The following is a 15,999-nucleotide window of genomic DNA, read 5'->3' on the forward strand; positions in this document are numbered from 1 at the left end:
TCTCCTCTGTAAACCATCGTTAAACAGAGGAGGGGGTCTGAGACACCACTGATCTCCAGTTTACAATGCTGCCCTTTCATCCCTTCCCAGGAGATTCAACAATCTAACCTCAAAGGACAACTGTTCACACATGGCCCGGGTGACTCCAACGACTGTCGTTAAGACTCAATAGAGCACCAACGAAGTCGAAACCAACTTCCCACCAACGACTGTCACTCTAACGACGGTCGTTGGCACATGGAGCACAAAAGGTTTCAGTGACATCATCGGCCTTGTGAGAGGTTAAATACCTGGATCTCCACACCAGTTAGTTGGACCAGTCCCAGCCTGGTCCTGGTCCTGGTCCAGTCCCAGCCTGGTCCTGGTCCAGTCCCAGCCTGGTCAGATGCGTACATGAACTGATGAAGCCTCTTGGATGAGAGGTGAAACGTCTTCCTAGACAAATAACCAAGTCCAGTTGCTTTGGACTGAAATTGCTTTGAGGATAACGATGACCTGGACACATGAGAACATTCACAGACTGATGGTTTCTCCACTTTAACATAAATGGCTTCTTTTCCTCCTCTTTCAAACCATCTGTCCTCTCTGTCCAGGATTTGGACATTGCTGTCATCAAAGGAGTGGGCTTTCTCCTTGAGATGTAAGTGGGCAGCAGAGTCCAGGCCTGAGGAGTTAGCTCTCCTGTGTTGGGCCGTGCATTTATCCAGTGGTTGGTTTGTTTCTCCAGTGTAAAGATCTTTGCGTTCCTCGTTGCATTGAAAAGCATGAACCAGGTTGCTTTTGTGGGTGTGTGGTGTTCTGTCCTTGGGATGTACTCGTCTCTGAGTGTGTTACCGGGTTTGAAACACACAGGGATGCAGTGTTTGTTGAAGATCCTCCTGAGTTTCTCCGTTAACATGAGTCAAACGTCTATGAAATGTCTCTAAAGCGCTTCTAAACGCTGGATTGTAAAGTGGTGAACCTCCGTACGGCGAGGGGGATTCAAAGACAAGGCGTTGGTGCTTGATTTTATTTTGAAAGGGAAAAAAATATATATATATAATTGGGGTATAGAAAGCAGAGAGGGGACGTCGTGATGGGAACCAGAAAGCAACAAAAAACCAACGTATAAAGTACATTTACATTTGTACGCTTTTAAAAATCATCTTAAAATATGAAGTTTCAATAAATACTTCAATACATTTAGGCATGCGGATATATATTTTACATTTTCATTACAGTATTTTATCCATAAAAATGACTTCTTCTTGGTTATTGCACTTACGTTGTGATGGGTTCGTCCTAAAAACCAGTCACGTGCATAAGGTCATAAAAAGGTCAAAGGTCAAACTTAGCGTCGCGTTCAGGGTCGGAGGAAATCTACACTTTAAAAAAAAAAAACACACAGGAGAAAAAAGCACAATGGTTTCAGATAAAATAAAAAAAGGGGAACAGCAGTGAGAGAGAATTACCGAGCAAGTGTGGAACGGCGTGCGGGACGTTCAAGTCACGATGGTTTTTAACGGCGGTTCTTCTGTTTGAACGGCGGCTGTGACTTCGTGTTTACAGAAACCGTTTGACTTTTCAGGAAAATACCTTTTCTCGCGGAGCGTGAGATGAGAAAGATGGACGCCACCGTCGTCTCGCGTCTCCGCGGTTGATTTATAGAAGTTCCAGAAAGATCTAACCCTCTAAAAGGAACAAAATCCACCTCTCAGCACTAATTTACTTTTTTTTTAATCTTGTTCGACATTGAAGTCAAAGCACGAGTCTGTTTCCTGTATGCTAAGCTAGCTAAGCTAATCGCCTCCTCGCTGTAGCTTCGTATCAACCGTACAGACGTTAAAGTGTCAGACAGGGACCCCGACAGGGACAAGCGGTTGAAGATGAATGAATTAATGAATGATTCTTGATTGATCGACACGCGCTTCGCCTACTCGACGCAGGACACGCCTCTTCTGTTAGCGTCATCTCTACACGTGGTTGATCAACGAAAAACAAAGCGTCTCCGTGGCTTATTTGACGTATTTTCATGCTGAAAAAGACCGTTTTTCTGCGGGAGTTCAACTTTTAAAAGTGGCGTCTAACCTTCTCATCGAACTCTAACCCGGAAAAGTCAAACTGCTCCTTTTGAATGTAGCCGCGGCACGCATCAGTGCACGACGCGGGAAATACAGGGAAGTGAGTGTGAGTTTCAGTTAAACACAGGTTTGACACAGTTTAACACATCTGGTATAAAATCATACACACACACACACGCACACACACAGACACACACACACACACACACCAACAACAACTCCAGGAAGTAAATAAAGCTGGGAACAAACGTCTGAAGGCAGCGGAAAGTAAAAATAAATACAAACGTCACATGATCTGAGGAGCAGGACGCCGGAAGATGCTGCGCGGGAAAGTTTCGACATCACGGACCCAAACTCCTCTTCCTCCCGTTTCTTTAAGCGTCACATGACACATCGACTCATCTGCAGGTGGTTTTCTCAGGTGAGCGATTGGTGGCGTGGTCGTTTATAAGGTGACGTCTTCGAATGTCTTGTTTTGTCCACAGAAAAAACAAAGATCTTCAGTTTAAAGTGACGTAAAACGGAGAAAATCAGCAGAATTTTTACACCAGAGACGCTGCAAAAAGTTGAATTTGTATAAATAACGGAGCTCAACGGTGACTCTGGACTTATTTAACGGCGTTTCCCGCGTTCGTTTGTGCGTTCACTTCATTAACGTTTCAGAAGAATCCTCGTATAAAGAATTAGAAGTCTAGAAACACGCCGTCCGACCACGTGATGAACCGTAAAACATTCGATTCGGGGCAGAAACGTATTTGGAAAACGTAAAAACAAAATGGCCGCCGTGTTCAGTGGTAGCAGCGCTGCGTTCGGTCCCGTATCGTGATTTTTTTTAAAACCCATGGACCCTTTTATACTCGATTTAAATCCCTGTGACGTCAAAGTGAAGTCTGCGAGCTGAGCTAGAACTTAAAAATCGCAATTTTGGTCGATGGCGCGGCTCGACCGCCCGATCCCGACCGCTGACGGCGTTGAACGACAACTAACTTCCTGTTGTTTTCAGAACAGATGATGGAGACTGAATCTAGTTTGTTCCAAAAACGATGTAAAAACCTGTGACGTCAAAGTGAAGTCTGTGAGCTGAGCTAGAACTGAAAAGTCGCCATTTACGGATCCGATATCCAGTCCGTATAACATCTATCGCGGTTTCACGACGTTTTCACGACGTTTTCACAACGTTTTCAGACTTAAACGTAAAACACAAAGTTGATGTAATTCGTTCCAGGATCTCGTAGCTCGTGTTGAAGCTACACTTGATGGTTTAAACATCGTGGCTAATTCTCAAAATCCCGATAAAGAATATAAACGTGATTTTCACGTCACTGTTGAGCTCCGTCGCCGATTCATCTGCTGCTGAATTATAATATTTTAAAAGATAATAAACTCATCATCCGTCTGAAACACCGGCAGCTTTTTTTAGTTACGTTTTTTCGGGGTTGTGCGTCATTTGGTCTTTAACTTAACGGTAAAATATCACGTTTAAATCTTATATCCACCCATCCGTTCTCTACATCTCAGCGAGACGAACAACCAAAAGCTAGATTCAAGTAACAGTTTTCGTTTCGTTCGGTGATTAAATAATAAACTCCGCCAGAATACTGTCCCGGTCAAAAACGGCGCCCTTGAAAAGCAAACCAACAGACGTGTGTGATGAATAACGAACAGCTGTTCCAGTGTACTCGTGTATTTGTGACCCAGCTGTGACTGAACCTGCGCGCTGCGGGTAAACATCTCCCCGACAACATGAACTCTGTGTTTTAAGCGGCAGCTCCATCAGCGCCGCTACAGTAAACATTAAACACGCTCCACGTTTTGGAGATTACGTTGCCGATGGTGCTTTGGAAGATGTAAACAGCTACGACTTGAGACCCATTTTGGCACCGTTGAAAGAATGCCGAGTTAGCGGTTAGCACGTCCTGATAGCATTGAGCGATCACTGGATTCTTTCGATACTGAAGGAAACGTAAAAACGCGATGTTCTGAAATTACAGAGTCTTTTTTTTCTATAATCTCCGACTCAAAGTTCACCTCAAATAAATTCTCCCCGAAGGTTGTTTCTGTCGTTCTTACGCTAACGTTACGAAGGTTTCAAACATGTGATTTTAATGCTGTTTAACCCTCCTGTCGCCCTCAAATTTCACTAACACCATTTATTCTCGGGGTCAATTTGACCTTTAGCAGTTTAAACATCTGGAAAATGATCATAATCAATGTGTGACTCAAGTGAAGTCGGGTACTTTATGTTTTTATTTAACAAAATGAAAAATATCACTGATGTTAAACTGCATGGAGGGATTTCTGTGTGTGTGTTTTAAAGTAAGTCTGTTATTTTAAGTGCTATTTTGTGTTATTTGTAACATCTGGAATGAAAGTAACGTCCGTTATCAAGGACAGCAGCATGAATTTGACCTCATATAATGTCTGAATTGTAAAATAAACAATAATAATAATGATTAAATCATCCAGATTATCAAACTGACCCAAAGGAACACCGATGCCACAAGTACAAATATATATAATCATGATAATTTTAGGTTTTTCATGATTTGTCCCCATAAAATGAGGAAAAGTCATAAATATAAAGCAAAAAGACGTCGTTATTTAGAGATTTTAAACATTAAATGGGGTCAAATTGACCCTTAGGAGAACAGGAGGGTTAAAAGGGGTGAAAAGCGGCTGTGATTGGTCGATGACGCCGTTGAACGACAACTAACTTCCTGTTGTTTTCAGAACAGATGATGGAGAGTGAATCTAGTTTGATATCGTTCCTCCAGAACCCCTTCCTCTTGTTTCTCACACTTTCTTTGCATCTGTTTATTATTTTTTAAAGTGAAAATGCTAAAAACGGACGATATTGATTTGCTAAATATATTAAATCAAAGCCAGTTTTCGCGTCGTTTCCACCAGGAGGACGAAAACGACCCAAGTTAGAGCACGAGTTTGACTCTTTATCATTATTGAACACATCTGTGAGCTCGATTTAAAGCTACAGGCAGCAGCTTTCTCTCCCCATCTCCTTTAAAGAGGTGGGAAAAGTCCTCTCCTGCAAACGCGTGCAGGTGTTTTAGGTGCGGTTCAAATGTTTGTCACGTGGCTGAATGTAAAAGTGTGCAGCACGCGTGTTCAGTGAAGTCTGAACCGCGACGCAAGCAAAAAAAAACACACACTTCCTAAAACAAACCCATCACAGCAAGCTACAGTACGACTCTGACGTGTAGACTGACATAATGAGAGGTTAGAGGTTGTATCCTCGCCAAGAACGCCACAGCAACGACACAAACACACGCACGCGCGCACACACACACACACAAAGATTAGTGGTCCATCTTTACAAACACGCAGAAGTATGAATAAAAAAACAAACAGGGAAACATACTTCTGAGCCGTTTTCTCATATAAAAAAGTCGAGGGTACCTCCGGGTGACTTAACCCCGGCGTGTTCTCTCTTCGTTTGGCTTCATGTATCCATAAAAAACTTCCCATCAGCCAAACTAGTTTTCCCAGTCAGTGCACGGGAGGCCTTCATCCTCCGACTCGGACTCCGGCGAAGCCTCCTTGATTCTCCTCAGCGCCTCGTGGATGCTGCGGGTCAGCGCGTCCGCCGAGTGCGGGAAGGTCTTGGAGTGGCGCTGTTGCTCCGGTCGGGTCCGCACCTTCTTCAGCCGCACGCCCTGCCGGATCTGAGCCAGGATGTTCTCGCCGTCGTCGTCGGGGTCGGGCGCCAGGACTCGCAGCTCGGCCTTCCTCAGGTGGAAACAGCCGCGTTTGAGCGACGCCAGCACCTCGTCCATGGGGGAGCTCGCTGCGGGGAGACGCACCACAGAATACGAAGGAGGTGAAACGGTTAGTCCATCGATAAAGTTCTGGTGTTGTTCTAAACACGATTTGATGCAGAGCGCTTTGAGTTTGCGTTGTAGCTACGAAAGGTGCTTCACAAACAAAAATGATTCGTTCAAACCCTGAAAACAGACAGATGAGGCTTTTTGAATCCGTATCCTCTGTTAAATCGCTTCTTAAAATGTATTTTTACAGACTTGCCTTCCTAAGATGTCGTCTCTTTTAGCATCTTAAGCTAATAATAATAGTTTACTTCTTTCTATACAATGATGCGTAAATATTGTTACGTTGTACCTTACTGGATTTATTCTGATTTCTTTATACTGTATATATGTGTATTTTAATTTGCGCTTTCTATTCTTTGTAAACTGCTGTTTTTAAAAAGGTGCTATACGTAAATAAATAAAGTTATGATCATTTCCTGTTCCTGTTAGGCTCCTCCCCCCTAGCCCATTATCCTCCAGGTAATGGATTACAGTCTCATTACACAGGAACACACGGATTAAGGGCGTTTTTATTTATTTTACTCGTCTTAAACGTTCGCTGTCGACTGTTTGTTTGCTGTTTTGTTTTGTTTTTGTGTCTTTTTATTGCACTGATCAGATGTAGCACCCCTCAGTGTTGTTGTATTCTGTACAAAGACGATAAAGGCTATTTTATTACTCATCGCCTGACTTCTTTAGTTTGGCTGCACTGTTATAAGATACTCCAGCTCTTCTGTGCAGTGCACGAGTAATCCTACGCTTTACATCGAAGCCTTTCCATCTTTATTTCAAGAGGGACAAATGTGAGTTTGCTCCTCACCTCTCCTCCACTGCGACGAGTCCAGCGAGGCCGTCTTCTTCAGCTTCTTCCTCGCCGTCTCCAACTGACTGCTGTCAAAGAAACGAGGGGAAAACGGAGCCAGGGGCAGAGAGGAAGACTCGCACTCAAGGTGCCGCACTGGGCTGGGGTTACTCTCCCTGCCCTCACCCTGGTGCTCCTGCTGCTGCTCCTCTGAGGGAGGGAGTGGTGGAGGTGGTGGGGGAGGTGGAGGAGGAGGAGGGGGTGGACCCAGTGAAAGGATAGATGGCGGGGCTGAGAGGGGAGGCAGCAGGAGGGAGGCGGGCGAAGAGTCGAGACTCTCGAGTTCAACGGTGGGTAAAGAGACGCTGTCGCAGCTGCAGGCGTCGGGCGGAGGAGGAGCAGAGAGTTCTGGGAGATCTGAGATGCACTCGGTCTGAACGCCGGCTGAATGAGTGCTGGGCTGCTGCCCGCCTCTCCTGCGGCTGTGGGGCTGACTCAGACACAGCCGGCTGGACTTCAGAGTCAGCTGGCCTGGATAACGCTGATGTGGAGAGTCGAGAAAAAAGGACGTCAGACGCAAAGATCAGTCACCGGTTAGGGTGAAACTTAGGCGCAAAATCATCCCACGGCAAATCCCTTCATCAAATAAAACGTCGAGACAGTTTTTTGGTGTAACAACTATTAACAGAGAAATCCAGAACAGTGGCTAACAGCCGGACGTGGCTAATAGTGATTAGCTCGGGGCAGCACGGTGAAGGCATTCAAAGGTCTTTTTTAACCGCTAATACTGCTGAAAATAACAGCAAACCTCTGCAGCAGCATGAGAAGAGTCCCTACACACACAACAAAGCGTCATCAGCGTAGTTAGTGAAACCAGAGTTTATTAAAAGAGTGTTTTAAAGACTTACCTACTGGCCCCTGTACCAGCTCCTCTCATAGTAAAGTCCATTCAAGTGGATTACCAAAGTCAATCCCAAAGGAAGGAGCCCATTGGTGCTTCGTTTCATGTGTAGGGACTCTTCTCATGCTGCTGCAGAGGTTTGCTGTTATTTTCAGCAGCATTAGTGGTTAAAAAAGACGTTTGAATGCCTTCACCGTACTGCCCCGAGCTAATCACTGATAGCCACGTACGGCTGTTAGCGACTCTCCCGGATTTCTTCGTTAATAGCTGTTACACGAAAAAACTGTCTCGTTGGCTTATTTAATGAATGTTAGTGCCGAAAAAGATGATAGGGATGATTTTGCGCTGGAATTACACTTTAAAGGTCGTCCCCAGAAGAGGATGCGCGGGTTCTCACCTGTTTGAGGCTGCGGAGTCTGTCCAGAGTCCTCTGCCGCTCCTGACTCACTCTGACGTTGCTCTTGGCTTCATCCTCTTCCTCAGCTTCACCTCCCTTCACAGGAAACAACAAGAGACAGGTCTGATTGTTGGGTGCGTTTCATGTGTTTCTCTTTCAGGATGTGATGGACACACACAGACGCAGCCGCACATAAACATTGGAGTCTTACCTGTCGCAGTGTCTGTGGAGAATCAGCATGGCTACCCTGTCGCTGTTGTATCTTCTGGTTGTGATTGACAATACAGATTTCCTGTTCAAGATAAAATAAAAAAAGGTATATGATGCACTAAACTACGGAAGCCCTGAAGAGTCATGAATACATATATTTTATTTCCTATGTTTTCCTGTGATAACGAGATAATTAATGAAACGTGAGAGGCCTGAGACGTCATGCCTCATAAAGACTCATATCTCAAACACTATAGAAAACACAGACATGATTTCAGTTGGATCTTTACCGTTATGAACTGTAATCTGTATATTTATGTTTACATGTTTAGGTAATGAGGACATCAGCCTCACTCACCCCTCTGATAAAGCTGAAGCCTTACTAACTTCTTCTAAGGGCGCACTCACACTGTCCATCCGTACTGTGCCCCGTGCTTTAGGGTCCTTGTCCCCCTGTGCCCCAGGCGCGTTTGTTCTCACACTACCTGGGCCTCGGTGAATGCTTCTTGCTGCCTATACGTCATCACGCCGTAACACGTCACATGCATTGATGGACGTGCGTCTTGTTCGACTGTTGTTGAATCTTTTCATCGACCAAATCTGCAGTAAACACTCCACCTCCGCATCACACCAACGTGAACCTTTCACCGCCATTGTTTTAAATGTCCGCGCATGGTCCCTCCTTCTTTTTTCTACGTCCCAACAGGCGCACAGGAAATGACCTCAGAACCGCCGTAGGCCTCGTGCTCGTGCTCGTACACGTGAGTGCGCTCGTGCAAACGTGCTTTACAAAAGCCCACCTCTCCCAAACGGGGCCGTGGCCGGCAAGCGTACCGCTCCTAGTCACGGTACGGTTGTACTCACACTGGTCAAACGAACTAGACTTTACCCGTGAAACGTGCTCGGGCACGGTACGGATGGACAGTGTGAGTGCGCCCTTACATGACGCACACTAATGTGAACATTATCTGTCATAGCGAGGTAAAAAGCTGTTTCAGGACTTGATTGAAGAGATCTGTGATGTGATCCATGACGTTGCTTCACTGAATGATGTTTCCTGCAATGATTTAATGGTCTACACTATCGTTCTGTTTTGTTTTATCAAGATCTCAAATTAATTATCTTATCACAGGAAAACAGAGGAAATAGCATGGATGCATGTATGACCCTTTAGGGCTTCCGTACTAAACTAACCTGTGCAGCTGTTAGACGTTTGACGTATTTTAGAGACAAAAACCTGAAGTTTAGAGACTTCTCTTGTTATGGATTTAAACTGTGGAACAACCTGCTCAGAAACATCCGCCTACAGCGTTCTTCTTCCTCTTCTTCATCATCGTCGTCATCGTCGTCAGTGCTTACCTTCTTGTTTTTGAGGTAGACTTTCTTGGCGGTGATGCGGCCCCTGCGGGCCTCGAGCTGCCGTGTCCTCTGCTGCAGGACGCTCAGTTCTTCATCTCTGAGGGGGGACGGGGGCGTTGAGGGATCCTCTTCGCCCTTCATGGCATCGGGGCTCTCGAAGGCATCGTAGTACACCACCTCATCCTGTCGCTCTGGTGCAAACAGAACAGATTTGTCACGATGCAGTTTAGAAACACGGTTCTTAGTTTAGACAGCTGGTAAAAAACAAACACCTGTGACCAAACAGTAGTTGATGAGTTACCAAATTCTGTATTAAAATGACTAATAAAATGTTTTGTTACTGTCTTTTTATTAAAAAGCATTAAACAACATCTCCTCTCTTTGTATTTGACATTGTTTTCATGGCCCCTGATAAAAAACCCTTAGAAACTAAATAAAGACCAGACTGGCTTCCAAACATTTACTACCTTTTTATAAAATAAATACACTTTTTGATGCCGGTTTTATGCCCTGCAACCCGACACGGTGATGTAGTGGTTAGCACTGTCGCCTCACAGCGAGAAGGTTCCAGGTTTGAATCCCAGCTGGGGCCTTTCAGTGTGGAGTTTGCATGTTCTCCCCGTGTCTGCGTGGGTTTTCTCCGGGTTCTCCGGTTTCCTCCCACAGTCCAAAGACATGCAGGTGTTCGGTTCATTGATGACTCTAAATCACCCGTAGGTGTGAATGGTTGTCTGTCTCTGTTCGTCTCTATGTGTCCTGTGATAGACTGGCGTCCTGTCCAGGGTGGAACCCGCCTCACGCCCGATGTCAGCTGGGATCGGCTCCAGCCCCCCGCGACCCCGACAGGGACAAGCGGTTAAAGATGATGAATGAGATCCCTGCAACCTTTTTTTTCGATATGGATAAGGAGCTGACCTTTATATAGGGTATTTCTTTCTTAACATGCTATTTATACAACTTTGTGGCTAGTGAGAATGCTGAGTGGTTAGTAACTTTTGAAAACCATTAGCCACAGTGGCTGGTGAGTCACTGCTCGTATCTATTTATATGCGGATATTTCTGTAATCGGGTTTATTTCCCCTGCAGACAGATGCTCACCTGTCATTTGCCTCCGTAGACTCTGCAGCTGTGCGTTGAGCAGCAGCTCTTCACATCGCAGCACCTCTGCCTTGATATCGTACAGCTGCAGCTGCAACTCGTAGTACAGCTCCTCCAGCTGGTCCAGTCGCAGCATGGCATCTTCTCCACCGTGCAGACTCTGCATCTAAAAAAAAAGCCACAACACAAAACTGAATTTACTCGTTCTTCGACCGCAGGCTGGGAGATTCTGCAGAACTTCCTGTCTGTGCAGTTTGTTTTTGACGCAACGTGAGTGATGAGCTGCGCCGCTCAAGCAAACAACAGGTACTTTTTACGTATATTTACACACATGAAGCCAGTGCTTGACCCCGACAGTAACTCCCAGTGAGTCATTTCCACCGTTGTACACCAGGATGTTATTCTCTCCATTGCAGGATGTCTGAACCATGAGGTCATGCTTCAAACTTCCATTACTCCTTTTTTACCTCTCTTGTTTTTGTCCCTCGATCTTGTTACGTCAGTCAAGTATATTTACTAAAGCATTGTTTTTGATGTGCTTGGTCCCTATAAAGCCGCCCTAACCTGGTGGTTTGTGGAGCTCCTCTCCCCTGTCACGACGCCATGTTCTTCTGCTTTATTGTAGAGTTTATTTTTGCATTATTCTACTTTACTTGGCAGCATGTTTTCCTGTCAGTATCCTTGGTCAAAACTGACATTTTTGGTACATTTGGGTTCAAATGTTCCTTCGTTAAATTAAAAATGTCATATCTAAAGTTACTCTCATGTGTGCGTCCTCTTTTTACTATGGTTTCAGAGTCGTAACCACTTCTAGTTCTCAACATTTTGGAAGCAAATAGTTTACTTTTACTCTTATACATTTATCAAACGCTGTATATTACTAGTTACTTTACAGATCCGGTACTCAGTATCACTTTCCTTGTTATAAGCATTAGTAAATGGGTAACCGGGTCATTATAAGTCCTTTTAAGATGCTTATTAACACTGTTATAGGTTATTAAGACTATATAAGTGTTAATAATAGCATCATAAATATGTTATTTAGAAGCACTGTTAAGAAACACATTATGCATTTATTAGCAGTAACTATTCTTTATGCAGCGACCGCAGCAACAATGCATTGTTAGGGTCCATAAATCCTTTGATATATAAATATATAAAACAATATTTTTGCAGTGAAACCACAGGACTTTTGAACGCAGGACTTTTACTTGCAGAGTATTTTTACACCGTGGTATTTTAGATCCGAGTAATCCGTCCACCTCTGCTAACTGTGTCTCATCAGCTTTTGAAGAACACGTACGTTTGATCTTCTTCATAAGTAACGCATTTATTTTATGAGTAGCATCAGTTTACCTCCTCCTTCAGGCCGTGTTTCCTCTGTTCAAGGCAGATTTCCTTGGCCCTCATGAGCTGCAGAGTTTCTTTGGAAAAGGCGTACTGCAGCCGCTCCATGCGCTCCACCGCGGCTGCCCACGCCGACTTGCCAAACTTCCTCTGGTCAGCACGCATCCGCTCAAACAAAGCTGCAACACATGTCATACGATTGTCAAGAACGAGCCAGAGCTGGAATGACTAGAGGATAAATCATTGATACAAATTCTGTTTCGATGAATCATTTTTGGTGCTAGCTTCTCTGTTTTATATCTTTGTAACCTGTAAATCTGTATCTTTGGGTTTTGGATGATTTATTCAGACAAAACCAAACATTTTTCCCTATTTTCTGATGTTTTAAAGACGATTAAAACGAACGATTAAATGATTAGTCAAGAAAGTTAACAACGGATTAATCAGAGACCTTAAAATGGAAACTAAGGGGCCGTCCACACAAACGAGGGTATTTTTGAAACCATGCAGAGTTCGGCCTTTCATCCACACGTAACCACGGTTGTTGCTCCTGAAACTGGAGTTTTTTTGAAGCCGGGGTCCAGAGGGAACTTTTCCGAAAAGTCCGGTTTCAGCAGTCGTGTGTGGAAACCGAGGGAAACCGCAATTTCTTGTCCACATTGTTTACTGTCACACTGTGCGATGGTAAACAGACCGTTGTATCCATGGAGATTCAATTCAATTCAATTCAAAAAACTTTATTTGTCCCCGGGGGGCAATTCAGGGCACACAGAGCAGCAAATAACGACAGTGCAATTATACAAAAACATTTTAACCTAACAACAAGAATAAAGTGTAAGAGAAGAGTAAGTGTCAGGATGTTAGTGTGTTAGTACAGGTAGAATAAGTGTCAGGATGTTAGTGTGTTAGCACAGGTAGAATAAGTGTGTTAGTGTGTTAGTACAGGTAGAATAAGTGTCAGGATGTTAGTGTGTTAGTACAGGTTAGAATAAGTGTCAGGATGTTAGTGTGTTAGTACAGCTTGGATACAGAGAACATTGTCAGCGTGAGATGTAGAAACACATGCGTGTATCAGATGTAAGCAGAAATGTGAACGGGTGTATAAGATGTAAACATGCGGTAGACTGTTAAAACAGGTATGAACAGAACTGTAGTGCAGAGAAGATATAAGTGGACAGTGATCGGATTCAGATGAGGTCAGACATGATACATGTGTGTAATGAGCAGACGTAAACAGAACTATAGTGCAGTAATAGAGTATAACTATAATATATAACTATAAGCTAAATAATAAAGTGATAGTGGTGCATGGCAGGAAAACAGCAGTCTAAGTATATGCCAGCTCTGTGTAACAGATGAATACTGAAAAATAAATGCAGCTGACGGCGGCGGATTTTGCGGTTTCATGTGGACGGAGATATTTTTTATCACACCGGTGTTGTGGACGGGAATTGTCTTTTAACAAAGGGCCATAAAAGTTCAGTTTCAAAAATACCCTGTGAGTGAACTAGGCCTAAAGCAGTGTTTCATAAAGTGCTTTGACTCGAGTTATGTGAAGCATAAACAAACAAAAATCAGTCGACTTGCTTCCGAGCAGTTCATAGCTGAGATGGTTTGGGGATTAAAATACTTTTGGAGGGCGGGGGGGGACACGGGACTTTGGTATGTGAGTGGTTGGAGCTCTCAGACTGGTCCCCACGTGGAGCGTGAGCTGCACTTTGTTAACGAGTAAACATACGACACAAAGGTCTAAAGGTCACAGCAAAGACAGAAGCCTCACGCTGCTTCGTAGAGACAGGAAGTGTCTCTTTTGAGCGATTACCTTTCTGCGCCCGGGTCGTGGTTTCAAAGAACTTGACAGTCAGGTCCTGTATGGAGAGGACGGCGGCGTGAGCCTTCTTCTGCCACTCCTCGTCCTCTTTCCTCAAGCCCTCAACTCGACGGGGACCCAGGCGCTCCGTCTCCAGTGAGATCTGATCAGGGGGGTCAAAGCAGGTCGTTACAGCAGGTTAAACGTGCATCAGAACTGATAACAGAGTTCAGCCGGTACAGGTGAGGGGGGTTTAAAGTCCCCCCACAACAATTACCACATATCATATATGTACTCTGCAACAGACACTAATATGCTCCTCGCTGTGGATTCAAAACAAACTATGAAATCATCTCTTCCATGCTTAGAAATGAAGAAACATTTCACTTTATTCGTATAAAACAGCTACGATGATGGTTTCTACTTCTTATTCTTTTTCTCTCGTCTCGTTCTTTCAAGAAATAAAAAAGATGTTTTGATATTTTTACCAGTATCAGAAATGGCTACAGGTATCTGCGAGTATGCAAGTCTACACACCGATCCAAAATTACGAATTTAAAATCTACTTTTAAATTGTTTCACCCAGATAAAATGGACATTTCCACAGAAATGAACTCTTAAACTGCAGCCTGCCCTACGGAGCAAGTGACCACAACATGAAAACCTGTTGAAAACACTCACGTGCATAAACTAAAAGTTGTTTACATGATCCCGAACATAACTAACTCTTTGAGATGACAACTTTATAGGTTCGGAGGGGATCTGAGGGGTAAAAGGTAATAAAGGAAATTCAAAGACTGTTGAAATAATTTTCCAGGACATTTGACTTTTTCCTTATTTTCTATGACTGGAAAACTGTTTTCCAGGTTTTCCAGGACGCATGGGAATCCTGTTGAATTAGCTATTAGCAGCTCTTGTTTGCAGTGTACCCATGGATGTACAGACGTATTTTGACACTGAAGAAGTTACAAAGAGCGTCTCTTCTTGCTGTGACTCCTAAGCAGATTTATGGACGTTAATTTGCGACGGACGTCAAAATGATACCCTCAGTCACACTTAGATCTCAAAATATGTCAAACGTGTCTGCGTGTTCAGATTTATGCAGAGTCATGACTCCTCTAAGGAGTAATATAAAGACACAAATTGCAGGAATCTGGGTTTTAATTGCGTGTCTCAGCAGAACAGACTGCAATCACTAACTTCCCATTGTTTACAGAACACTTGCGGTCTCTTTCACTCCTCTCTCTCCGCAAGCGACCCCCTTCAACTCTCACCTAAAAAACCTATTATTCATTCAGCTCAGTGCTCTGTAATACCAGCAACATACAGCAGATGGTGCCAACAGTGATGCCTGTGCATGTTTATGTTTAGAGAGACACTAACCCAGTGTCCTACTGGGCTGGTGGAACAATAAATAAATAAATAAATAAATGAATAAAAAAGCTCTGATATCAAAACAAGAACACTCTGAATACACTCTGGAAGGAGTTCATATTACGTGGCGCATCGTCACATCTCACCAGCTCGTGTCCGGCCATGTGAAAAAGAGTGAGAAACGGGGGGGAAAGCAGTGCCACGTGGAGTCCTGTCCTGGGTGTTCGCTGAGAACTGAACCCCCCCCCTCCTCCAAGAGACGACCACGTGGAACAAAATGTACACAGACGGATTAAAGTCCCCGTGAGGGCCTCATGCACATCAAGTAACATATTAATACCCCAATGCTTAACAGATGTGCGTAGGTGCTCAAAAATAAACACCAACAAACCTCAACGGCCCTGATTTATGTCAGCCAGCATAATCAGTGCTTTGTATTGTACGCGTCTGCACGTGAGGCTCAGGAACAGGGAGTGGTTTTGGGGTGAAACCGGGAGCGAACGGGGGGAGGGAAGAGGTTACGTCAGAGACCAGAGAGAAAACGTTTCTGGAGAAAAATAACTCCAGGAATGAGGGAAGTGAAAAAGAGAAAGAAAGTATGAACTCAAAAAAAAAAACTTGAGCTGTGAGATCATTGTCCGGGTATCCTCTAACAGAAAGGATACAGCACCGGAGCACGAGAGCACATCTGAGGAGGACAGCGCCGACGTTTCACACCCACAGAGAAATGGAAGAGAAACCTTCCCTCAGCGGTTGGGTCAGACCTGGTGACATGTCACACCGCCTGTGACATTTAAAAGCACCTGTTGTTCTACATCTG

The 15,999-nt window shown here is 44.2% G+C and overlaps 1 protein-coding gene across 1 annotated transcript in view; it reads right to left on the reverse strand.

Moving 5' to 3' along the window:
- Positions 1 to 995: 995 nt before the first annotated feature.
- jmy (junction mediating and regulatory protein, p53 cofactor) overlaps positions 996 to 15,999 on the reverse strand; it is a 34,911-nt gene continuing 19,907 nt past the window's right edge. The window contains exons 3-10 of the mRNA XM_083930505.1: positions 13,818 to 13,968; positions 12,005 to 12,174; positions 10,649 to 10,814; positions 9,551 to 9,741; positions 8,193 to 8,273; positions 7,982 to 8,077; positions 6,702 to 7,224; positions 996 to 5,862 (exon numbers count right to left, since the gene is read on the reverse strand). Of these exons, the coding sequence (XP_083786631.1) occupies positions 5,552 to 5,862; positions 6,702 to 7,224; positions 7,982 to 8,077; positions 8,193 to 8,273; positions 9,551 to 9,741; positions 10,649 to 10,814; positions 12,005 to 12,174; positions 13,818 to 13,968 (1,689 nt within the window). The 3' untranslated portion in view covers positions 996 to 5,551. The remainder of the gene's footprint in view (positions 5,863 to 6,701; positions 7,225 to 7,981; positions 8,078 to 8,192; positions 8,274 to 9,550; positions 9,742 to 10,648; positions 10,815 to 12,004; positions 12,175 to 13,817; positions 13,969 to 15,999) is intronic.

The sequence above is a fragment of the Echiichthys vipera genome, assembly GCF_963691815.1.
Source record: "Echiichthys vipera genome assembly, chromosome: 16".
Classification (NCBI taxonomy): domain Eukaryota; kingdom Metazoa; phylum Chordata; class Actinopteri; order Perciformes; family Trachinidae; genus Echiichthys; species Echiichthys vipera.